The 26,048-nt window shown below is 36.7% G+C and overlaps 4 protein-coding genes and 1 pseudogene across 4 annotated transcripts; 4 read left to right on the plus strand and 1 right to left on the minus strand.

Annotated features, from left to right (window-relative positions):
• Positions 1-54: 54 nt before the first annotated feature.
• On the minus strand, positions 55-2,349 carry LOC145898052 (uronyl 2-sulfotransferase-like; annotated as a pseudogene).
• A 3,035-nt stretch (positions 2,350-5,384) lies between these two features.
• LOC145899544 (kinetochore protein Spc25-like) lies at positions 5,385-6,386 on the plus strand. The gene has a single exon (XM_082988386.1). It carries the CDS (start codon positions 5,404-5,406, stop codon positions 6,124-6,126), a length of 723 nt encoding a protein of 240 aa, XP_082844512.1. The 5' UTR covers positions 5,385-5,403; the 3' UTR covers positions 6,127-6,386.
• Positions 6,387-17,212, plus strand: LOC145899543 (regulator of nonsense transcripts 1-like). The gene is made up of 28 exons (XM_082988385.1): positions 6,387-6,546; positions 6,616-6,720; positions 7,064-7,233; positions 7,477-7,566; positions 7,631-7,798; positions 8,231-8,272; positions 8,436-8,574; positions 8,688-8,761; positions 8,910-9,082; positions 9,273-9,362; positions 9,452-9,560; positions 9,735-9,894; positions 9,995-10,116; positions 10,524-10,688; positions 10,846-10,960; positions 11,152-11,295; positions 11,899-12,027; positions 12,099-12,183; positions 12,552-12,669; positions 12,843-12,999; positions 13,345-13,487; positions 13,652-13,826; positions 13,983-14,070; positions 14,344-14,514; positions 14,737-14,853; positions 15,193-15,290; positions 15,488-15,613; positions 16,472-17,212. Exons 1-27 carry the CDS (start codon positions 6,451-6,453, stop codon positions 15,602-15,604), a joined length of 3,360 nt encoding a protein of 1,119 aa, XP_082844511.1. The 5' UTR covers positions 6,387-6,450; the 3' UTR covers positions 15,605-15,613; positions 16,472-17,212.
• A 2,426-nt stretch (positions 17,213-19,638) lies between these two features.
• LOC145899067 (uncharacterized) lies at positions 19,639-21,210 on the plus strand. The gene is made up of 4 exons (XM_082987778.1): positions 19,639-20,077; positions 20,420-20,530; positions 20,608-20,637; positions 20,785-21,210. Exons 1-4 carry the CDS (start codon positions 19,654-19,656, stop codon positions 20,895-20,897), a joined length of 678 nt encoding a protein of 225 aa, XP_082843904.1. The 5' UTR covers positions 19,639-19,653; the 3' UTR covers positions 20,898-21,210.
• Positions 21,211-24,358: 3,148 nt separating this feature from the next.
• On the plus strand, positions 24,359-25,939 carry LOC145899546 (uncharacterized). The gene is made up of 4 exons (XM_082988387.1): positions 24,359-24,822; positions 25,165-25,275; positions 25,353-25,382; positions 25,541-25,939. The coding sequence occupies exons 1-4, from the start codon at positions 24,399-24,401 to the stop codon at positions 25,651-25,653; spliced, it is 678 nt and encodes a 225-aa protein (XP_082844513.1). The 5' UTR covers positions 24,359-24,398; the 3' UTR covers positions 25,654-25,939.
• The last annotated feature ends 109 nt before the right edge of the window (positions 25,940-26,048 follow it).

The raw sequence follows: 26,048 nt of genomic DNA on the forward strand, positions 1-26,048 counted from the left end.
CACCCTCTGGGTAAGTTCGTTACATCTTGCGCTTAAGTCTTTCGTTCCAAACTGTCACAGGTCGATTAGCTGACTATAAAAACGACTCTTGATGAAATTGTAGAACTGAATTTCATATTGAAGTGCTTTCGACAATATTTCCATCGCTTCTGTGGTGGGTTGACTTTTCTTTGCAGTTCGCGTGCTTGGAATCTTATCTGCCGGTTAACATTAACGTGCAAGAAGTAATACATATGTGCTATTATGCGGGATAAAATATTTTTTAAATAAACTCTTGGTATAATGCTACATGGCCAGCATATTTCAACTAAAATAAATAATTAATCTGATAAAGTATCACCAACACACAGAACATATGATCAAAATAACCTTACAAACCATTTGATTACGATTTCCCTACCTTTGATTTTTGCATAATGTCGATAGAAGCCATTGAAGTGCCTGTAACCACAATGCAACAGGATATAAAAGGGGCTATAGTACGAAACAATATAGACTGCCACACTAAAAAAATTCAGTTTTATGGAACTTTATGTAACTTGACAGCACATACTGGGGCAGGGTCTTTTCGAAAAGCAAGACTGTGTTTTTCTGATCTTCGGCTATTCCCACGGCAACATAATTTTTCTCCACATTTTTCTTCGCCTCGTTCAGGCTCCACTCGCTGCTTATCCTATAATCATACAGAAATTGCCAAAAATTAAATACGGGCAAATGTTTATTATCGCGTTGTGGAAATGCGTGTGATTAAGTGGTAAATTCTACTGTTTGAAAAAGTAGAGATATGGCGTTTAAAAAGGAAACAAACGGTTTCCTGTGAGTATTTGGTCACACAAACACGTCTTTGTGTCAGTTCTTTATTGATCTTTGCTTATTAATAATTTAGGGCAAGAAGTGTGGGAAACTTGGCAGCAATTTTCTGTTATGACAAGGAGCTCATAAATTACCTGCATCGGGGATCGTGACCACAGAAGAAAGCTAATATGTATGCCGGGTTCTTTTCCAAACACTGTGTGACATTTTGCAAAATGCAATCGGTTATTGTCTGAAAAGCAAAATATACGAAATACGTTCGGCGTCAAAAAGCCTTTCAACATGAATAACTTTATATTTCCTTGCGACAAAAACGTATAGGTGGAAAGTTTTTCATTTATCCCTGAAAAACTTTAAATTTATGGTAACTTGCCCACGGCACCCACAGTTAGCATTTAACACATCATTACATTTCAGTTTATATGACTCAAACTTATCAATACCAATTAAATTCCTCACCATGTACCTTTCTTCGTCTGGTAAAAGTTGTAACCACTTGCTAACCTTTTCGTCATCCCAACCTTCAAATCCAAATCTGTTGAAATAGTAACTGGATACAAAGTGATCAATTGGGTTTCTCACCATGTTGATGTACATCGGTCTAGAAAGTCCGAATCTGAAACGAACGTCTTTACAATGTCAAATCCATATTATATTATGAGGATTTTATGACCGGTACGCACACAAAAAAAAGGTTTACGAGCACAAATACATGTGGGTGTTTGTGCACTACCAGCATTTGTATCAAAACTCACTTTTCGAAGTCGAGAAACCTCAGGTGACGAATAACCACTGTCCGTTTTGACATATACCTTTTCCATTTGTGCGCCAAGGCATCCTAAACCATCAAACAACACAGGCCATTAATCGTTTGCGGACCGAATCTACGCCTTATAAACAACTGTGCTTTGAAATAGTACATTGTTATTTGGATATATTCATGGAAACTAGGTTTAGGGAACTTGAAGTCGAATAAGGAAACTTAAATAGAGTGGTTTATAAGTGCTCTTGCAAAATTTCTTACTTCACTAAAATTTATCAATACTTCACTAAAATTTATCAATATATTTTGGATGGATATATTTACCTGTTCATGAGGCTCAAGCACTTGTTTTATATGCGGTCAGTTTTCCAGGATCAACTTAAAACTGCCACCTTTCCGTTTCTTAAGCTGAGACAGTAGCAACCTCATTGTAGTGCTGGCACATTTTGGAACTCGGTTATATATTACCAGATTTTCATTAAACTGGCCTGAAATATTTGTTTTTCCATTGCCCTCTTTAGTCGCTTTGGACAAAAGCTGACCTTAATGAAGAATACTATTTCGTTGTGTAATATATGAGCTGTTAATTCTATGCAAGTAGCGAAAAGTATATTATACAACTGTATGTAATTAAATATAAGTTATTTTATATAAGCACACTTACGATTTAATTTTGTTGATTTTTCGGTAAGTCCCAGAAACAGCATCACAAACACACCCTGTACAAAAAGCAACAAAATACACAATCCCTGATGCCTCACGGGAATGCCCATTGTGCAGCTTCTTTCAATCACAAACGCTTCATTTGTAGTTTCACCTCTACACAGTTTCTGGGTCTCTCAAGTATAACAGCACCTTGACAATTCATGAGAGACACCTATGACATGATTCTCGGAACTTTTTCTCTGAAACAAGTGAAGCATTGCTCTGTGTAACAGTAGATAGGTTAACACAACTACAACCAGTCCACTCTACGTGTGAACATTGTTGGGGCAGGCGGACAATTGTTGTATGATTAAACGGAAGTGGAGGCCTGAGTTGGTAATTGTTCTAGTCTACCATAACAGCATATCATCGCTTTTGAAACAACTGCTGCATCAACAGCTGCATCGCAGGGTTTTCTAATATTTTTTTATATGACTCCATGCACTGCGTTACAACCTATATAATCCATTTACCATCAGGCGGTTTCAAGGAACGTAACTAGATGAACCAAATACCAACTGAAACAAATATGAATACATAGTGCACATGCAAACCGCAGTCCCTAACTTTTAAAGTTTATGATGTTTTATTTAAGCATGTCAATTCTGCTGTGGTACTGACGTGACTGTTGTCATTTCAATTGTATTCATATGATGGCAACTAAACCCTAGAGCTCAACTGTTTGATGCTAGAATTTAAAATATCACTTTACTATTAATGCTGTCAGCTATTAATCTGTGTTTAGATAGATCGGTTTACCAACAGCTTGTGGTACACCCAACACTGACCTAAATATCTAGATAGATGTGAATATGTTTGCAAAACAGCATTAACGCCGCACACCGCCCGAGGCTGCATAAACCTTTGCGATACGAATACTTTCTGATTGAAGAACCTGTTATCTAAACTTCATTTTTTCAGGATTTTTAAAAAACTTATTACAGCAGGTTTATAGTAAAACGAAACGAAGTTTACTTTTGTCATACACTAGCCTGCACTTATGACGCATGCCAATACAGAAACTCTGTCTTAAAGAACAATTAGGAATAGTATAGAAAACAGAATCAACCACAATCGAAGTATTGTTTGGTTCGGCGCAGCTTATTCTGACACATTTCACCGTAACTAGGGCCATTGTTAAAAATAAATGAAAAGATTAAAGTCAGTTAACCTTAGCACCCATAACAAGCTCTTGTGAGGATTTTTATTGACAAAAATTGACAGACAAACTGGATTGTAAGCATTGTCAACCGCAGGGTTGTAAACTCATTGTTGCCCAAATAAGTGTGTTAATATTTAACGGCTGTGTTGAATTTGGTTCTCATTATTGCTTCTTTTTGCAGTTTGGGGGCACTGTCTTGAAATTATTGATACCAGATTTTTTTATTTCTCATAAATGTTTTGCGTAATGCATTGTTGAACTAATCCCTATTACTGAAGTAATAATGAGCCAACGCGGCGATAATTACACCATATAGTGGGTCACATCTTGTGCTGGATATATAGCCCTACTATCCTGTTAATTTGGCTTTTTTTTGAAAAATTTTACAATTGCTACGTTCCGAAATAAAACAAGACTTTTGAAACCCTACTTAACTTTAACGACTTACGTAGTTTAAATTAAATGTTTTAAACATCGATTAAAAAACTAAAAATTTAAAGTTTGCTGAGCAAATGCTAAGCAATAAGCCCCAGTGGACATGGTGTAAAGCCTGAGCAAACGATTACTTGACCAGATTTCCAGGAGATTTTTTAAAATCGGGAAAAATCGATATAGGCTGGCTATGGAGTATTAATTTTCGAATTCAATGATCTAATTTTCAAAAATTCGAATTAAATGATCAATAAATCAACAGAAGGCTACACAGCGGCTAAAACATAGTAGATCACGTGCGACACATGCGGTAGTATATAATACTGCACAACTGAACTGTAAGAAATAGACATTGCATGGCTGGCGTTTTAGCAGGTTAAATGTGGGACGTCGCTGTAACGAACGATTTGTTATTCACAAAGGCGACCCATATTAACCGGTTAATATATTTTCTATTTGAAAAATATGACTTGGAGCACGTAAAAAAGTCATTCCCGCATGACATTTCTCATAACTTATTCCACACCTCATTATCGTGGTACTGATGGCTACCACACATAGTGCGCTATTCTTGTTTTCTTGTCTGCATCACCCGCTAAAACTAAAAACAAACAATTGGTGGATTTCAGTGCATCCATTTTTTGTTTTGTATTAGAAATTAAACTGAACTGCCTCGGAGACTAAACATTTGCGTTTCCGTAAACATGTTCGGTTGTAATCGATTCTGGAAACACTTATGCCGACAATAGGCTACATGCTAGGAGCCGTAAAAAGCCTTTCCAGCCATTAAAACTTATTGCATCATTAGGATAGCCCTTCTTCTATTGTTGGTAATTAACAACGTAATTACTATAAGTTGAAGTCCGGTGAATGTTAATGCATGATGATCCTTGGAGTTAATGAGTGCTTCAATCCCTGAAATGTTTAAACAGGATAACTAACGTACAAACCAACTAAAAATTACCGTTCAAAATAATACAACAAAATTTAAACAACATGTTGCTTGGTCGTAGGCTACAGCATGTATATAATTCAAGTTTTGTTTTAGAAGTTAAATATATTTTGTTCGTGACTGTAGTGTAAGTTGTAGAACATTGAAAAACAATTTGTAGTAGTTATTTAAAATTACGAAATCGCTTACGTATTGGAGCTTTCAGTGTCTACGTTAAATTGTGTTACAAATTATTGGTCGTCCTTGTTTCACAATTTTTTTCGGAGCTTTGCTCAAACGTGTGATGGGTGTTGTGCACGAGGTGCTATTTTTATATTGCATTTTGTTAGTAAGCATTTGTACGTTGCAAAGGACTTGTTTTTCCATTCTATGGTATTAGATGTGATTATTGTGTTATTTTTAATAGTCAGGTATAGGCTATTTGGAAAAGTTGCGAAACATAATGAAACCTATTTTGTGTATAATGCGGTGCGCGAAGTGCGGTATCGTTTTTACAGCGTCCTTTTACTGCATCTTACCTCTTTACCAAAGACTACTTTATACTGTTTCTCAGATTTCGGTAAGCAAGCTAAAAGTATGAAAGAAACTGACAACAGAGAATTTCAGTCACTGTATGAGAGTTTCTGTGAAAAATGTGATTCTGTGGCAGAATTGTGCCAAGAAAGGCTTGATTTGAAGGTTAAGGATATTAAAAATCACAATGCACAAATAACAACACTTCTGGAGGATAAAGCAAATGCATACAATCAGTTGTACTTGGCTGTCAACAAAAGTGGAAAAAACCTTCACTCAGTACATGAAAACAACCTTGTGGTTACTGAACACATTAAAAGATTAAATGATGAAACAATTTCTTTACGTGACGTGGTTAAATCAGCTCAGGGACAACTTGAGCAATCTAAAAAGCTGGTTGAAGATTTAAAAGCTGAAAAAAGTGCTGTTGAAGGTGATTTGGTGAAGAAGCAGAACAAATATGGTGAAACACAAAAATCAATGTCTCAAAATATTGCTCTGACGAAAAAATACCTTGGCTTAGAAGTTCGTCCCCTACGAGATAACCGGGTTCAGTTTTTGTTCCATAATGTCTTTCCAGAAGAATCTAATGTCATTATGTTTGTTATTATGCGCTTAAGTAACAAGGTTTATGAATTACTAGACAGTGAACCACCTTTGGAAAATCTGAAGGATATGGAACAGAGGCTGAATGAAACCAATAACCTTGCTGGTTTTGTGCAGCATGTTCGTAAAAGGTTGATAACTGAAACAGAAAAACTATCAAAGGAGAATATTCGGAACTAATCTGTGTGAAAAAAACTAACCAATACATTTCAACTCTTTGAACAGTTTTATTGCTACCGTTGCAAACCAAAGCTTAATTATTGTACATATTTGTTTGTCTTCAATGCTGCAAAACTGCCTTCTAGCTTCTAGCCATGTAAAGATTCTTACTGCCAATTAAAATAAATTGACTCCATTTTATTTAAAAGCTAATATCATTATTGAATACATTTTTACTGTAATTTTATTTGTGTTTTACTATTGTTTTTGTAAAAAATCATTTGTAGATTTTACTGATAAATATTAGAAATAAAACAATTAGAATCCATTTGGAAACTATTAACAATGAGCAGTGTAGATGCTTATGGACCAAGTTCACAAACTTTAACTTTTCTTGACCCAGAGGATGGTGATCTGCTGGTTGCTGGGGGAGACACACAGGTATAAAAATTAAATGCCCCATTTACTAGTGTGCAGATAATGCAAATTGTAACTTGTCATTGTTTTCAGGCCAGTGAATATGAGTTTACTGATTTCACTCTTCCATCTCAAACCCAAACACAGACTCAAACTCAAGCAAGTCAAAGTCAACTAGATGTTGCTGACAATAGCCAGGTTGTAATAAACAACATGACTGTTATGAATAAATCTTGTTTGTATTTATTTATGTCAACCATTCTTTGTTGAATTGTTGGGTCCACTTATAACTATGATCCTTCTATCATTCTTAACTTCATGTGTTCCACATATGAAAAATACATATGTATATATATATCTATATACAAAATTGCCATCATAGGTAACAATTTTGCTCAAACAAAATGTCGCAAGTACTATTAATTAAAAAATGTGCTTCACATAAAAGCAAAAGTATTATGTTTACGACAATCTTCCGAGTGCTGAAGCAATATTACCTTAAATTATCCACTAAAAATATTCAACAGCAATTGTTTTTTAGACACAAGATGTAGTTGGTGATGAAGAAGGTGGAGATGGAATGGATGGAGGTATTGGTGGATTACAGGAAAGCATCCACATTGCAACTCAAGGGGTTGCTGATCTGAGGTTTGAGGAAGAAGAAGATGAAGATGCTTATTATACAAAGGATTTGCCAGAGCATGCTTGCAGGTAAACCACACAAATTTCTGTTATCTATGTATATGAAGTAAAAATACAAATACATTGTTTTTCTTTAAACATTGTCAAGCCAAAGTGCTTCATTTGTAATTTGTTTTGAGACTTATTCCTTTTAAAATTTTTTCTTGATTTAGTTCTGTTGGAAAGCAGTCATTTTAACTGTTTTAACTGTAAAATATTACATCTGCAGAATAATTTGCTTTCTTTCATTATGTTATTTTTTGCCATGTTTAGATACTGTGGAATACATGACCCTAACTGTGTAGTAATGTGTAACACAACAAGAAAATGGTTTTGTAATGGACGTGGCAACACCTCAGGAAGGTTTGTATTGAAATGTCATTTTTTGGAGAACTCAAAGTTGTTAATTGGTGTTTTCTATTCACAGCCACATCATAAACCATCTGGTCCGGGCTAAATGCAAAGAAGTCAGTCTTCATAGAGATGGACAACTGGGTGATTCTGTGCTTGAGTGTTACAACTGTGGATGTCGAAATGTCTTTCTGCTTGGATTTATTCCAGCTAAGGCAGATTCAGTGGTTGTGCTTCTTTGCAGGTAAACTAACATTATATTCATAAGGTTTTTTGTGGATCTAAATTCAATTTAGGAAATGTGACAGGAGCTTGAAGCTTCATTTTTTATGACCAGAAGGCAGTTTCTGCAATACTAAGCTTAAATGTTTGTAATTTAATAAAAGAAAATATATTGCACTGCAATAATTGCAGGTCAGACTGTAAAAGAACAGTTCTTTTAAATACAATGCAATTTAAGTTATATTTGTATTGAGCTGTTGTATATTGGTTGCCATGTTGCTGGTTTGAGGTACTGAATCTAACAAAAGGACTGCAATTTGATATTTGACACAGCATTGTCTGGTTTTGTGTTGATGTAACTGATATCATAGTTATTGCTTTGTGTTTACACATTTGAATATTTTATGAATAATTAACATACGCACTGTACCACCAAAACCTGTTATTTTTGCAGGCAACCTTGTGCTAACCAAAGCAGTTTGAAGGACATGAACTGGTAAGTGCTTTATTAATCACAATCATCCCATGTTGATTATACAATGGTCTTTGAAAGACTATCTATTACACATGTGATTTATCATGTCAAACATTTGACAAGAGCTTTAAACATGTGATGTTTTTGGTACATGGTTGTTGAAATGTTGTGTTTTTGAAATCAGGGATGCAACTCAGTGGCAGCCGTTGATTCAGGACAGATGTTTCCTTTCTTGGCTTGTAAAAATCCCCTCGGAGGAAGAACAAATGAGGGCCAGGCAAATTACAGCACAACAAATTAATAAACTGGAAGAGCTTTGGAAGGTAAAGGAATCTTTTGTTTGTTTGTGTGCATGTATTTGTAGCACAATAACGTAGATTAAAAAATAAAAAAAGGAGAGTTAAAAAGAAAAAAATATGGTGTCATTTTGATACAGGAAAATGAAGGAGCAACTATTGAAGACCTCGAGAAACCTGGAGTGGATGAAGAACCACAAGCTGTTCTGCTCAGGTTTTTTTTATCTTCTATATATGTATGCAGTTAACAAATTGCCCATTAAAATTCTACCGGTTTAAAAATAACAATATTTTCCAATTAAACCATGTAGAACTGTGATGATTGTTCACAAGTTACACAATTGTGATGATCTTATTTGCAGATATGAAGATGCATATCAATACCAGAACATATTTGGTCCTTTGGTTAAACTTGAAGCTGATTATGACAGAAAGTTGAAAGAATCACAAACCCAGGGCAATGTCACTGTACGTTGGGATATTGGACTTAACAAGAAGAGGATTGCCCACTTTCAACTTCCTAAAACAGACTCAGGTAAACAATTCTAAATCTTATTTTGAAAGATCTTGTATCGTCAGTAGTTCCTTTACAAAAAAGGGCAAGATTATCACGAAAAATAAATAACATTTATAGATAAATTTACAACTCTTTTTATGTACAGTTGTTCATGTGCACAATCTCAAGGTGGTACATGAAAGCAATTTGATAAACTTTTTTTTTGCAGACATGAAGCTTATGAAGGGTGATGAGATCAGCTTACGTCATCTGGGAACCTCATGGGAAGGAAAGGGTCATGTTGTCAAAGTCCCTGACAGTACGTAATATTTAAACCACAAACTAATAAATTGTATCTGCGCTATTACAACTCTCAACTGTTTGCTACATATTTACTTTGTACTTAAGACTTAAGTGATGAAATTGCGATGGAACTTCGTTCATCTGCTGGAGTTCCACTAGAACACACCAGAAACTTTCAGGTTGACTTTGTGTGGAAATCCACATCTTTTGACAGGTAATATTACCTAAAAAACAATTTTCAATAACTTTATTTTTTTAGAGAGTATTTTTTGCAGATAAAATTATAGTTACATACAGACTTAGAAAATTAGCCAGCTTCTGTTGCAATTTGTTCAAAACCGGAATTACCTGCAGATTTGTGATATCTAAATTTGATTCTCGTTCACAGGATGCAGAGTTCAATGAAAACGTTTGCAGTGGATGAGGCATCTGTGTCTGCTTACATCTACCATCGACTGCTTGGTCACGAAGTAGAAGAACAAACACTAAAAATTAATTTGCCAAAAAGATTTTCTGCCCCTGGTCTGCCAGAACTTAATCACTCACAGGTAATGTACATGTTTAGTGAATGCTAAACATTCTCATGTGTTTTTGTTTGAAAATGTTTGGTACACAACAGACTGCTGCATGACTTTTTTACATTCTCAGGTGTATGCAGTAAAGACAGTGTTGCAAAGGCCACTGTGCTTGATCCAAGGTCCTCCAGGCACTGGAAAAACAGTCACCAGTGCCACCATTGTCTACCACCTGGTCAAGTCTTGTGGACAGGGGTAGGTATTTTTGGGGGGCCACTGTTTACAACAAAACCTTTGTGAAGATACAGAGATACTTCTCAAGATTTTAGCATATATTTATATACATTGCTAGGCTTAAGCTAAAGTGGCGTTTTTCAATGGGGAAAGGAGGTCCAATAAATCAGATGGTTTCAACTTTTTTGTAGCCACAGACCCTATTTTAAAAACTGTGTATCCCTGTGTATCATTTCTTTGTTATAGGATTGAGTTTATATTGACAAGTATAAGAGATAAGAAACCATAATTTATTGAAAATTACAGGACAAAATATATTTAAGTTTTAATGAGAAGGATACATTGCCCAATCACTGCCCCCATTCTCACAGAACCACATGGGCCCCAGGTTGGGAAGAACTAATTTAAATAAAACATTATTATTACAGACAAGTGTTGGTTTGTGCTCCGAGTAACATCGCTGTGGACCAACTGACAGAGAAAATTCACCGAACTGGTTTGAAGGTTGTAAGACTCTGTGCCAAGAGTCGTGAGGCGATCGACTCCAATGTGTCTTTCCTCTCTCTTCACAACCAAGTGCGGAGTATGGGCAGGTAGGTTTTATCACTACAATTGTATTAAATATTATCATGTCTGATTGTCTGTCAGAAAGTTGCAAAACCTTAAAAATAAATAAATTTGCAATCAGTTTTGAGGCAAGATTTTGGCTCTTTAGAAACTGAAAATATATATTTTGATAATTTTTTTCAGTTTACCAGAGTTGCAGAAACTGCAGCAATTGAAAGATGAAACTGGTGAACTGTCCTCCAACGACGAGAAAAGATACAGAGCCCTGAAGAGAAATGCAGAAAGAGAGTTACTCCAAGTAAGATATTTTTAAATGTAACGTTTTAACATTGTATTATTATCCAAAATTTACAGTTTTAAATTACTTCGCGAAAAAAAATTGCAGCTATTTAAACATTGGTCATCCATTTGTAAAATGATCAAGACTTGTGAAACGGTTTTTGTGTTAAATCGGAGAAAATCCTCGAATAAGGGTATTTTTGTCAACAGCATGCTGACGTAATTTGTTCAACTTGTGTTGGTGCCGGAGACCCGAGGTTAGTGAGGTTCAGATTCCGATCAATTCTTATCGACGAAAGTACACAAGCCACCGAACCTGAATGTATGGTTCCTGTGGTGTTGGGCGCCAAGCAGGTAACCCACGAGTGATTGCTTAACTACAAAATTCGTTGGTTGTCGTTTTAACTTTGGTGATTTATTGCATTTGTTCCTATGATGTTGTAAAACTTCGGAAACAATTTGACTGTGAACATAATTAGGGATGAACCGAAAGTTCGGGTTTGCCGAATTTATTCGGCCGAAACTAAGATTTTTATAATTATTGGGTTTCGGCCGAACTTTTTTACTGCATGCAACACTGGTACGCAAAGTTTAGTATAGATTAGAATCATTGTTCAAACTGCACGAATGTGTTCGTTTTATTTGTTTATTGTCACCGAAATGATGAAAATCAACTTTAGGCAGGTGGTACAGCAGTCGGGGTTATTTTTTAAGTGCCAACAAAAGGCTGTATGATAGGATTAGATCCAATCCAGCACATGATTTGTTTAAATTTAATACGTTTAAACAGATAGATTCCAAAATTAGTTTCGGTTTATTCGGCAAAATAAAAAAAAATGATGTTTCGGTGCATCGCTAAATATAATCATGCACCCGTTTAAGACGAGATACTCAACTTGAAAAAACAAAGATTTGTTTTCAACGATTCATTGTAATATCATGTCACATTTATTTCAGCTCATTTTGGTCGGTGATCACTGTCAACTTGGCCCTGTAGTGATGTGTAAGAAAGCTGCAAATGCTGGATTGGCTCAATCACTTTTCGAACGTCTCGTTGTGCTCGGAATAAGACCAATCAGACTCCAGGTTCGATGCAAACTTCATTTGTCGGGTTTTCTATTTCCGGTTCTTCTAATTTTATTATCGTTTTTGTGCAGGTTCAGTATCGTATGCATCCCGCTCTGTCTGCTTTCCCATCCAATATATTCTATGAGGGTTCCCTCCAGAACGGAGTCACAGCAGGTTGGTTTTTAAGTTGATCTTTTGCCTTTAATAATAAGTACTTTACAAACTTAAACATCTGCTTGCACTTAACTTCTATTAAATCGTGTATAAGCTGCAGACAGATGGCCACTGTTTCGACCTAAAAGGTCTCATCAGTGCAGTCTGCAGCTTATACACGATTCATATATATTGGCTTGCTTATTCTATTAAATCGTCCAAAATTCATAATTCATCCGATTTTGTTATTTACGCCGTTTAAAAACAAAACAAAATAAACTAAAAAGTGCGTGCGCAGATGTTTAAAAGTTCGTATACCTTATAATGTTGTCTGATACAAGTTTCAATTAGCATAATTTTAACGTTTAACTTTGTACTTTTCCAAAAAGGTGAGCGAATGAGAAAGGGTCTAAGCTTTTCTTGGCCATCACCGGACAAACCCATGTTCTTCTATAAAACATCTGGACAGGAGGAAATCGCAAGTTCTGGTACATCATACCTCAACAGGTAATGTATTAATCTCAGCACACATGTTTCGGAATAGTTTTTACTAATGTTGGTGTAACACTTAAAGCACTTATTATCAAATGGTTTGCTAACGAAGTCGTATAAAACAGTGATACGGATTCCAATTTGTTTTTCACGAAGTCAATTATACGAACATTGTTAATATTTAACAGAACGGAGGCGGCAGTAGTGGAAAGAATCACGACCAAGTTTCTCAAGTCGGGCATCAAACCCGAACAAATCGGTATCATCACCCCCTACGAAGGACAGAGGTCATATCTCGTACAATACATGCAGTATTCTGGATCCCTACACTCCAAACTCTACATGGTAAATGCCTATGCGCTAGTAGTCAGTTCCAAGGCCAATTCATTATGCAGGAAAACGCATATAGCTTCTTCTAGGCATAGTGTAACACCTTATTGAAGTTTGTGTGGTTTTAAAAACATTTGCAACACAATAATGGTAAATTTTGCTGAAACTCTTCATCACAAATCGAACAAACGAACAACATTATTAAGTGTCACTTTTCACACTTCCAACCAATTTGGGTGTGAGCGCATGTAGTGCGTAAGTTGGGAGGAATTCAACAGAAAGACTTACTTAGTTTAATTAACATGGATTCCAGAAATCGATTTAGACTTCCTTTCCCGAAATAATTTCTTTCGATTTTAGGAAGTTGAGATAGCAAGTGTGGATGCATTCCAAGGTCGTGAGAAGGATTTCATCATCTTGTCTTGTGTGAGAGCGAATGAACATCAGGGAATTGGTTTCTTGAACGACCCGAGACGTCTCAACGTCGCCCTCACGCGGGCACGGTATGTGAAAACATTTTTTTGATATTTGATTAGAATAATATCTCTTGAACTTTAGGTTTGCCGTGAAAAAAACTCAACAGCCTTAACTTTTTTTTGCTAAATATGAAGTTGAAAAACTTTACAGAAATAAAAACCCGCAAAAAACAAACATATTTTTTCTTTAGATTTGGAGTGATTATTGTGGGAAGTCCTAAAGCTCTTTCCAAACAACCGCTGTGGAATCATCTCCTAACTTATTTCAAGGAGCAGCGTGCTTTGGTTGAAGGCCCACTCGGCAACCTCAAGGAAAGTCTCATGCAATTCTCAAAACCACGTAAACTCACCAACGTTCTTAACCCTGTAAGTGCAAGGAATTTGGTATCGAAGAAAATGTTTACTTATTAGGCAATCTTATATTGTTTCTGTTCCTTGTATGTATTTTTTTTTGTGTTTATCCAACCCAGTTATTATGTACAATGACGCATTTAAATAAGCGAATAATAAAATTTTCTCCAGGGCGGGAGGTATATGAGCAATGCTATGTGGGATGCGAGAGAGGCATTGATTCCCGGTGGAGCTTACGACAGAGCAACTCCATTCAATGGTGGGTCGGGTGATCTCCCCAATTTCTCATGTTTGTAGTCGTCAACGCATTATCGCCATGGTAGCGTAACTGTAATGCTTATTAATAGAATTATGACTGATCCAAAACAACTTTCGTTCTTCTCGTGTCAAAATAATTTTATCAAAAAAGGTAAACCCCCAAACCCGAAACTTGCCTTCACGTCACCAATACAAAAATATTTGTAATTTTCACATGAAACAATTTTGTGAAACGTGAACGATTTATTTTTTACTTATTTCTTTCGTGCATCAGGAAACTTGCCTCCGCGTCACCAATACATTCGCACCCACGATCAGATGGGAATGATTAATGCCAACCCAGCCTTGCAAGCTCAGCAAGCCGTCGCCAACCTTCCAGTACCTGTTAATATGTACATGAACCCGACCATCCCACCCAACTACTACCAGAATGGACAACCACAAGGTAAACTAAGACTGATGAGTTTGATGGCAGTTGTGTTGTTTGTGCTTTTTTTATTTTTTAAGTAGTATGTTTTTTCGTTTGCTCAAAAGTATTTTCTGGTGAGCTGCAGGCAGTGCCACTGTTTCAACCAACCGGGTTCGATCAGTGCAGCTTTGTACATTGCTTATGTAGTATTTTCTGTAATATATTTGAAAAATTTCCACTATTAAAACATCATGTTAGGTCGTCCACCAGCAAAGGGCCGAGCTCCGCGTTTGAGTCGCAACATCCAGCGTCAGTCGCAAGGTGCGAGCCAACAAGGCACCCAATCTCAAGACATGACACAGAACTTCTCGCAAGGTAAATGATCTTTTGCCACTCAACATTTGCGGACTTCTCAATGCCAAAAAAAGTGTTCATTATTTCTATCGACCCGAATACGAGAAATACTGATGATAAACTTGTTACAAGCTTTATCTTAATTAAGTATAACATTGCAGTTAGCTGCATCCTCTAAAATGTTGAGCTTTTGTTTAATGTTCCTGGAAAATGTTCTTAAATTTCGCAGACAAATTTTCTTAAATCATCAACATGGGGAAAACCCTCTTAGCTTTCTCCAATAAATGTAAATCACATCAACCAAAATCGACCAAAATATCGCACAGGAACTTCATGTGTGTTTATTTGTTTAAATTCCAGGGGCGTTGACGCAGAATTACGGAGCCGGATTGTCCATGAGTCAACCAATAAGTCAGGGAATGAGTCAACTCGGTCTATCCCAAGCGGATTTGTCCCAAGTACGATAACTGCAAATACTTACCACACGCGTATATACAATAAATATTCGCGTGTACTGTAATGAACTGTATATGTCTTGTTTTGTGTTTTTTATATTCTAAAATAACTTCAACAAATCAATCTGACCCGGTTGACAATCAATCACATATGTGTGGGTTTGGAATTCTCAGCTAACAACATAATATTCTCCATGTAGGATAGTTACATGGGCGACGAGTTCAGGTCGCAAGTTGACGCAGCTCTTTCACAAGATTCAACTTACCAAGGGGAAAGAGCTTATGCGGGACAAGGACTAAACTTCTCACAATATTAAAAGCAACATGTAAGTTTGATTTGTGAATGTGTATTTATTCGCTTCTCTGTTAGCCTGTAGGTTGATCAACATGTCAGGACCTTTTTCTACAACCTATTACACTTGTTGTGATTCGCGCAACACCGCTGCATATTCACTCGCCGATAAATTCCGCTTCACATGACATTGCAGAAACTTTGCAAAATCTTTGATCTCAATAACATATGCTGTCATTTTACATCGATCCTTAACACAATTAATATTCTGCGATTTACTACGAAGTATGACGATTTACTCACAGCATGACGTCAACGATGACTACAACATAAAAATCTTGCTTATTTGCTAAGAATCCTTTCTATTTTCGGTTTATGTGCCGAATTCTTAGAAAATCTGCTTCACCATTGTGAAATTAATTTAAAGTTAGGAACATTACTCACGGTTTTGTACATCTTTAATATAAACAAGATAGCCCATACAATGGTAGAGAACTTCATGCAGACGTTTCGATTGTTTTCTACAATCATTTTCAATGCAAATTTGAAGTATTTTGCAGAAACTTCCAGAACTATTGCGTAAGATCTTTTATTACAGAATTTTTAATGAGTCGGTAATCTCCTGTGTTCTTGGTTATTAGTCTAAAGCCAATGATAGTCCGGACTACGGACAGGATTATACTTAAAAAGCAATTAGTTCTTTTCGAGTACCTGATGATTCGTATGTTTTTTAAACAAAACTGGTGGCAGTCCAATCACCTTACATTTCTGCTAGTTGAGCCATTACTTTACGTACTCTGAAGTTTGCAACATACTCATTCCAAACTTGTTGTTTTGTACACACTTTTGCAGTTTTTCTTGTCATACCTAACTTAAAAACATTTAACGCTAGATGGGGTACGAGAGCCCAAGGAGCATCGACCATCTGAGAGAGCGGATGAGTGAAACGGAAGATACACGAAACCAACATGCGCTTGCAAAACAAGCTTCTTCGGTCGAGACGATGGACGCACGTTTTATTAAAACTGAGCGAAGATTTTAACAGATCGGTTTTACAAAATGCAGTTTTTCCGACTGTGCGGCGTTTTTGATCATTTTTTGCAGATAATCACAAACCTATCGACAAACTGAATAAATGAACATGAATTCTAATAAGAAGTGATGTAATTTTGGCGCTCATAGGGCGTTCCTAAGTGAAAAACAATGAAAATGGTGCAAATCTAAGCGTGTTTAATAAATTCGCAGCAAGCCTTTCAAAATCCGGTTTGATAAAGGCACAAATAGCGCCACCGCGCGGATTACGGCGTCCATCGCTCGGTCGATTGACGATATGTTGGTCTCGATGCACTTGGGCGAATCTCTTGTGTACAAATGTAGCGTTGTAATTACAAAAGAGGCGTGGTGTGTGTTTGATCTGTTTTATATTGTGTACTTTGCATGATTTTGTCACGAACACTGGACGTAATATTTTATGAGATCCAATGTTACTTTGCCCGGGCATAATGTTGAGACACACGAGTAAATGAAATTGTAATCTGCGTTTTGTAACTTTGTCATTTTAATTATACTTGCATGTTGCCATTCAGCTGTATTTATCTGTTTAAAATTGGTTTAATAAACAAATTACCACGCATTTTGCCTTTACACAGATCTTACTTGTACTGGTATTTTTCGAGGCAATACACATAGTTACATAAGTCCGACATGAGACATATGTGCCAGGTTGGTCCGCTCTATGTAGTAAAAAAATACATTCATTACATTCTGTAATATTGACAAAAGATTAAAGCGTTTACACATACAACATGTGTTAAAATATCGCGGTCTCGGAATTTACACAACCGTAGTAAAAAAATACTGCATGTTTTAATCTGTCAACTTCTATTTTTAAAGCTTGGCTCGAAAAAATATGATCTATCAAATAACATGAACTCGTCAGAACAGGGATCCTCAAACAAGTTGTATTGAAGGGTTTGAAGGAAAAACTCATCAAAACATTCGTTTTCGAAAACAGGTCGCGTCCAACACATGCGGAGATCGCGAGTCGAGAACTCCATTTTCACTGCGGTGTTGGAATTTGACGTAACGCATTTACCTTGCGAGTTGAGTTTTCATTTTATAGGAGACGAAATGTTTTCACGGAAGTTCAGTGACACATTTGTGATCAGTGTTGATTTTGTACTTAGTTATATGTAAGGGTTTCCATACTCAGTTTACTTATAAGATTTGTGCAATTTTCTAATGCAGTGACTTCGGAAATAAAAATACGTTCGTTTCTAAATTTTCTCTGATTGGCATGTTTCAAAATGTGGTTATTTTGTACCTGACGGAAGTAGCTGTGGTCTGTGTCTGTGCGTCACAACCAGTGTGCTATAGCGTAATGATGAACAATGGCGTTGTTTTCCAGCCGGCCGCGATACAATATGTTATACAAATAACGTTCATTAACGCCATCTCAAAAGCAGACGAGAACTCTATTTTGACTCGGTGCCTACTTTTTTGATTGATGGAACCTGTTTTTGTTTCAAACGGGAGTGCGGTGACCCATTTTTGATCGAACTTCATTTTGTACTTAGTTATATGCAGGGTTGTCTAAATACTGAGGTTAGTCATAAGATTTGTGCTTATTTATGGAAGCAGTGTCTTAGACAATACTAATGTGCTTATTTCTAACTTTTGTTCTGATTAGCATGCCTAGTTGTAACGTTCTTATTTTGTACCAATGCGGATTGTTAGTTGTATGGAGTAGCGTGGTTGACGTTTTAAGATGTATTTGAGTGCCCAAGCATCCCAAAAAACATTATCTTTGTTGTGCTTCTCTAAAATGTTACAATCCTAACGCAAGTAGCTGGTCTGGGTCTTTGCTTCTAAACCAGTGTTGTATAGCGTAATGATGAACAATAGCGTTGTTTTCCAGCAGGCTGCGATACAATATGTTAACAAAGAACGTGTACGCAAGCTATTGAGGTAGCAGCTATCACCAAAATAAATCTGAATCACAGAAGACAAAAATTCGAAAAACACTAGCCTGGGTTGTAATTCTTGTGATATATTATCAATGAGTTCATTGCTTTTTTGTGCAACCAAGAGAAGGCGACCTGTAATTTTTTTGTAGCAGGTGTCAGCAAGTGTGTAGCCATAGTATGTAAATGGATAACATTAGCATAATGTTGCGTGGTAAATTTATTATGTTCAATGTTGAGATGGACAGTATTATTGCTTCATAACAATCTCGAGTTTGCCTTTTTTTGATAATATACTGTTTCCGCTGTATGATATGACTTTCAATGTGTGTGTGCAGTAGGCATTCGATTTCTGCAGGGAGGCATAGGACGTACTGCTATCGGTAACAATAAGGAGAGAAAAAAAGAGGGAGAGTGAGCAAATCCACATACGAATTATCGTGCAATGAGTCATAAAAAGTTGATAGAAACCTTCACACCCATTACTCAATGTACAGGTTCGATAAGCCCATGGTGAAAAACTTCCTTATGCCATCAGACTTCCTGAAAAGTGTCAATGATTAACCGGAGTTAATTGTACACTATCCTCATTAAAGTTTGGGAATATATTTCACCTCCGATGCCTACAGCACGTTATAGTTGTTCAAGCATTAGAGTCAAAAATATTAAAAATTGTTGCAGACCTACCACTGTTTTGACCAACACTTGGTCTTTTAGTGCAGTTTTGGTGACATATGACGATCTTGTCGACTGAACATAGTTTTCCCTCTTCGTACCTGAGAAAACAAACATTTATTATATTTGCTGAGGTAACAATGTTAACATTTTGCGCGGCCTGTAGTTTACCAAAACGCGTGTCCCTTGTTTTTTGAGTTTCGGTCGTTGGATCGCACTGAATCCAACTTTGTTGAACACAAGCTATAGGCATATGTTGGACACATAGGACTCATGTCTTTCTATTTTCTTGACCTGATGCAAACTATATTTAGTGTGAAAACTGAGTGTTTGGTGCTTACACCAAACGTTCAAACTAATACCTATTATTCGTTCATAGTCTTCTCATTGGAATTGATGTCGCTTTTTCATTTTCAGAAGTATAGGGTTTAACAAAATGGACGAATCAACACAACAAATAGTTCCTGCCACCGAGCAAGTTGTTGCCACGCCATTTGTAATTCAAGGTGAATTTAGGGATGCAAGAGCCAAGCTTGAAATAAAAGATGGGCAATATTGTTTACACGTGGAAGGCAGGCTTTGGCCGTTATGTACTGATTTGTTTTCAAAGTTTGATCCTAAGAGGCTTGTTACAGTTGGAGGCTCAGTGGCTGCAGTCTGTTTCGCTGTTTTCAGACTTGGTGCTAGAGCTTACAACTTCAGGCCGGGCAGTCTAACTTTCACAATAGAGTTCTCCCCGGACGAAGCAAAACGCAAGATGGAACAAATTGAATCAGGAAAATATCTCCAAATCATTTCTGAAGAATTTGGAGATATCTGCAAAGAATTCCATGTTTCCCACCTTCAAGGATTAAATTTAAGTATGTGATGTATGTAGTTGCACTTTTGTCGAAAACATTGTGTTTCCCAGCACATTGATGAAAACGATTCCCTAAAATTTTTTGTTACCGACGTTGGGTATTATACAATAAATTTACTGAGACCGACAAATCTCCGTTGCATATCCGAGATACTTTGAACCAAGTTAAAGTATTCTTATAAAGTGCTAGTCTTATCTACAAACTTATTTCTGACTAATCTAATTTATATGTATGAGTGTTTGAACACATGAGTATTTAAAAACATTTGTATATATTCCTCTCTTTGATAGAAATTGACATCAAAGTTTTACGTTTCAAAATGTCTTGAAATTGTGTTTGCAGGTGAACAACATAAGACGTATAATTTGGAAAACGCAAACATCGAAAATTGCAAGGTTGCTGTTGGAAAAATTTCAAATCGGGTGATCGAATATGGTGCTGATGTAACCCCAGGTACCGAAAACACATACGCAATCATTTTCCTATAGCATGCATATAATCCTTGTTTACAAAAATCATTTTTGTTGCAGAGCTTCTGGCTGCAAGTAGCTCAAGTGGGGGTGAGAAGTTTATCATGTGTTTTAGTAACCTGTATGCCTTTTGCTCCATTTTCATACTTAAACTTTACTTAAAACTAAGTCAGTGTAACTGCAGTGTTTTAAAGTACGAAACCTTAAATTTTATTTATATCCTTGGCATTTTTTCAGGTGATGTTGGACATGCTGGAGGGCACTACAACTTAAAAGGGGCAACTATTAAGGGAAGTATGGCTGCAGTCGGCGAAATACACGAAACTACTTTCAAAGGAAAAAAGCAGTAAAATTTTAACACGATACACGAAACTACTTTCAAAGGAAAAAAGCAGTAAAATGTTAACACGAAAGGACAATAATGAAAATATATTTGTGCCCTTTTGAAGTTCGTCAACTGCTGAATTTGTTTGTCATAAAACTATATTTCAGTTGATTAAATATGGGTTTACGTTTTAGTTCTCTGGTGTGCAGCTTGGTTATTTGTTTTTGATAATGAACAAGCTTTGTCATTTGTGGTTGAAGCAAACTGATCTGTAATGTATGTTTTGTGTCAGTATGCCCATGTTGTCAATGCCCAAACACATGCAATTGAGGACTTTCTGTATCGTGTGTAGTTAGTTTGAAAAAACGGGAAATGATGACTTCGCGCAATTTGGCAAGCCCTGTCAGTCATCCTTCCCAGCTCCTGAGATCCTTCATCGTGGAGAGTAGGCCACGACGGGTGCGGGGTTTCATATGCAAATTCACGGAAAACGTGCACGTTCAAATGCACACCCCAAAACGCTCCTGCAACTCTGTATCTGTCGGATGCAATTGCATTGACTTGCTCAGTTCTTCTTTTGAAAGGCTATTGAGGATTTCAGCGCTGTTTGTCAAACGAAAACCCCTCTTGGTCAGTTGTGAACGTAATCCTTACAGGTTTAAACTCACTACTCACTAAACTCAAGTACTCAGCAGTTTGCCGCATGGAGAAGGCAGCGCAACTTGGCGACGAGGTTGCTCCAAAGGTGCACCTTCATTCTATAAGACTCCGGGTATCTCGACAAATTTCCTCCGGGCCACCAAAGGAAACGTAGACTGTCCCGATCACGAGGGGCAACACGCTCTTGATAAAACATCGCCTCGATATCGGCAACCACGCGGAACATACCAAGTTCGACAGTTTGCGACCAACTCAGTGGGCTGCAGCCTTTCCCCAAACCCTTGTCGATGGTCGCCTGTACTTGCTCTGCATACCTTGTGCGTATGTCTTCATCCTTTGCAAGACGAAGCTTCAAGCACTCGAGGCGTTTACGATCCATCTTCAAATTATCGGAACAATTTGATAGTCATGACGCCAAGCCAAGGGTAGCTGGAAAAGATGATCAATTAATTGGACATTTTCTTTCATCATTCTACTTGTGCTGGTATTTTTCGAGGCAATACACATAGTTACATAAAGCCGACTTGAGACTTGTGTGTCAGTTTTGTCCGCTCTATGAAGTAAAAAATACATTCATCACATTTTGTAATATTGACACAAGTTTATAAAGCGCTTACACGTACAACATGTCTTTAAAATATCGCGGTCTCGGAATTTACTGGACTGTGTAATAACCGTGGTGAGAAAATACTGCATGTTTTATTCAGTCAACTTCTATTTTTAAAGCTTGGCTCGAAAAAATATGATCTATCAAATAACATGAACTCGTCAGAACAGGGATCCTCAAACAAGTTGTATTAAAGGGTTTGAAGGAGAATATTTCTCATCGAAACATTCGTTTTCGAAAACAGGGCGTGTCCAACACATGCGGAGATCGCGAGTCGAGAACTCCATTTTGACTGCGGTGTTGGAATTTGACGTAACGCATTCACCTTGCGAGTTGAGTTTTCCTTTTATAGGAGACGAAATGTTTTCACGGAAGTTCAGTGACACATTTGTGATCGGAGTTGATTTTGTACTTAGTTATATGCAAGGGTTTCCATACTCAGTTTACTTATAAGATTTGTGCAATTTTCGAATGCAGTGACTTCGGAAATAAAAATACGTTCGTTTCTAAATTTTTTCTGATTGGCATGCTTAGTTTTAACAAGTGCTTATTTTGTACCTGACGCAAGTAGCTGTGGTCTGCGTCTTTGCGTCACAACCAGTGTGCTATGTAATGAACCAGTGTAAAGATGAACAATGGCGTTGTTTTCCAGCCGGCCGCGATACAATATGTTATACAAATAACGTTCATTAACGCCATCTCAAAGGCAGACGAGAACTCCATTTTGACTCGGTGCCTACTTTTTGAGTCGTTGTAACGCATACTTTTTACTTGGATTTTTGGAACCTGTTTTGTCTCAAACGGGAGGCAAAATGTTTTCTCAGGAGTGCAATGACCCATTTTTGATCGGACTTCATTTTGTACTTAGTTATATGCAGGGTTGTCTAAATACTGACGTTAGTCATAAGATTTGTGCTTATTTATGGAAGCAGTGTCTTAGACAATACTAATGTGCTTATTTCTAACTTTTGTTCTGATTGGCATGCCTAGTTGTAACGTTCTTATTTTGTTCAAATGCGGATTGTTAGTTGTATGGAGTAGCGTGGTTGACGTTTTAAGATGTATTTGAGTGCCCAAGCATCCCAAAAAACATTATCTTTGTTGTGCTTCTCTAAAATGTTACAATCCTAACGCAAGAAGCTGGTCTGGGTCTTTGCTTCTAAACCAGTGTTGTATAGCGTAATGATGAACAATAGCGTTGTTTTCCAGCAGGCTGCGATACAATATGTTAACAAAGAACGTGTACGCAAACTATTGAGGTAGCAGCTATCACCAAAATAAATCTGAATCACAGAAGACAAAAATTCGAGAAACACGAGCCTGGGTCTATGGTTACCCTGGTTGTAATTCTTGTGATATATTATCAATGAGTTCATTGCTTTATTGTGCAACTAAGAGAAGGCGACCTGTAATTTTTTTGTAGCAGGTGTCAGCAAGTGTGTAGCCATAGTATGTAAATGGATAACATTGGCATAATGTTGCGTGGTAAATTTATTATGTTCAATGTTGAGATGGACAGTATTATCGCCCACAGCACGTTATATTTGTTCAAGCATTAGATTCAATAGATATTTGAAATTGTTGCAGACCTACCACTGTTTTGACCAATAGCTACTGGGTCTTTCAGTGCAGCTTTGGTGACTTTTGACGATATTGCCGACTGAACATAGTTTTTGTCTTCTATTGTGAAAATGAATTTAATAAAAACTGAGCAAGTGTTGATTTTGTTATTGCCTAAAAAACGTATAATTACTGTTTGAATCGCGTAGATTTTATTATATTGTATAAGAAACCAATGCATTGATAACAACAGTATATCTCAGTATTTAAAATTATTGTAAAGTTCGTTTGAATTGCGTAATACCAAAAAAATCTGCATGACTTTTATATTATCATCACAGAACAACAAATTCCCTCCTCGTACCTGAGAAAACAAACATTTATTATATTTACTGAGGTAACAAGGTTAACATTTTGCGCGGCCTGTAGTTTACCAAAACACGTGTCCCTTGTTTTATGAGTTTCGGTCGTTGGATCGCACTGAATCCAACTTTGTTGAACACAAGCTATAGGCATATGTTGGACACATAGTACTCATGTCTTTCTATTTTCTTGACCTGATGCAAACTATATTTAGTGTGAAAACTGAGTGTTTGGTGCTCACACCAAACGTTCAAACTAATACCTATTATTCGTTCATAGTCTTCTCATTGGAATTGATGTCGCTTTTACATTTTCAGAAGTATAGGGTTTAACAAAATGGACGAATCAACACAACAAATAGTTCCTGCCACCGAGCAAGTTGTTGCCACGCCATTTGTAATTCAAGGTGAATTTAGGGATGCAAGAGCCAAGCTTGAAATAAAAGATGGGCAATATTGTTTACACGTGGAAGGCAGGCTTTGGCCGTTATGTACCGATTTGTTTTCAAAGTTTGATCCTAAGAGGCTTGTTACAATTGGAGGCTCAGTGGCTGCAGTCTGTTTCGCTGTTTTCAGACTTGGCGCTAGAGCTTACAACTTCAGGCCGGGCAGTCTAGCTTTCACAATAGAGTTCTCTCCGGACGAAGCAAAGCGCAAGATGGAACAAATTGAATCAGGAAAATATCTCCAAATCATTTCTGACGAATTTAGGGATATCTGCAAAGAATTCCATGTTTCCCACCTTCAAGGATTAAATTTAAGTATGTGATGTATGTAGTTGCACTTTTGTCGAAAACATTGTGTTTCCCAGCACATTGATGAAAACGATTCCGTAATATTTTTTGTTACCGACGTTGGGTATTATACAATAAATTTACTGAGACCGACAAATCTCCGTTCCATATCCGAGATACTTTGAACCAAGTTAAAGTATTCTTATAAAGTTCTAATCTTATCCACAAACTTATTTCTAACTAATCTAATTTATATGTATGAGTGTTTGAACACATGAGTATTTAAAAACAGTTAGGTATACGCCTCCCTTTAATAGAAATTAATATCAAAATTTTACGTTTCAAAATGTCTTGAAATTGGTTTTGCAGGTGAACAACATAAGACGTATAATTTCAAAAACGCAAACATCGAAAAAAGCAAGGTTGCTGTTGGAAAAATTTCAAATCGGGTGATCGAATATGGTGCTGATGTAACCCCAGGTACCGAAAACACATACGCAATCATTTTCCTTTAGCATGCATATAATCCTTGTTTACAAAAATCATTTTTGTTGCAGAGCTTCTGGCTGCAAGTAGCTCAAGTGGGGGTGAGAAGTTTATCATGTGTTTTGGTAACCTGCATTTTGCTCCATTTTCATACTTAAACTTTACTTAAAACTAAGTCAGTGTAACTGCAGTGTTTTAAAGTACAAAACCTTAAATTTTATTTATATCCTTCGAAACAGTAAAAATGGCATTTTTTCAGGTGATGTTGGACATGCTGGAGTGCAATACCACTTCGATGGAGCAACTATTAAAAAAAGTATGGCTGCAGTCGGCGAAATACACGAAACTACTTTCAAAGGAAAAAAACAGTAAAATTTTAACACGAAAGGACAATAATATATATATTTGTGCCCTTTTAAATCTGTTTGTCGTAAATATATTTGTGCCCAACTTCTGAATCTGTTTGTCGTAAAACTATATTTCAGTTGATTAAATATGGGTTTACGTTTTAGTTCTCTGGTGTGCAGCTTGGTTAATTGTTTTTGATAATGAACAAGCTTTGTCATTTGTGGTTGAAACAAACTGATCCGTAATGTGTGTTTGTGTTAGTAACGTGATAAAATAGAATAAATATGTTAAAGTTGTTTGGCCCAAGTGAGCAACATATGATATTAAACTCAAAAAACGAAAAGATTGAAGCGACTTCCCTCTTAGCGCTTTGTCATGCGGAACGTCTCGTAATCGAGACTTGACGTTTCATTGAATTT

Source organism: Ascidia mentula, chromosome 4 (genome assembly GCF_947561715.1).
Source record: "Ascidia mentula chromosome 4, kaAscMent1.1, whole genome shotgun sequence".
In the NCBI taxonomy this organism is placed as follows: domain Eukaryota; kingdom Metazoa; phylum Chordata; class Ascidiacea; order Phlebobranchia; family Ascidiidae; genus Ascidia; species Ascidia mentula.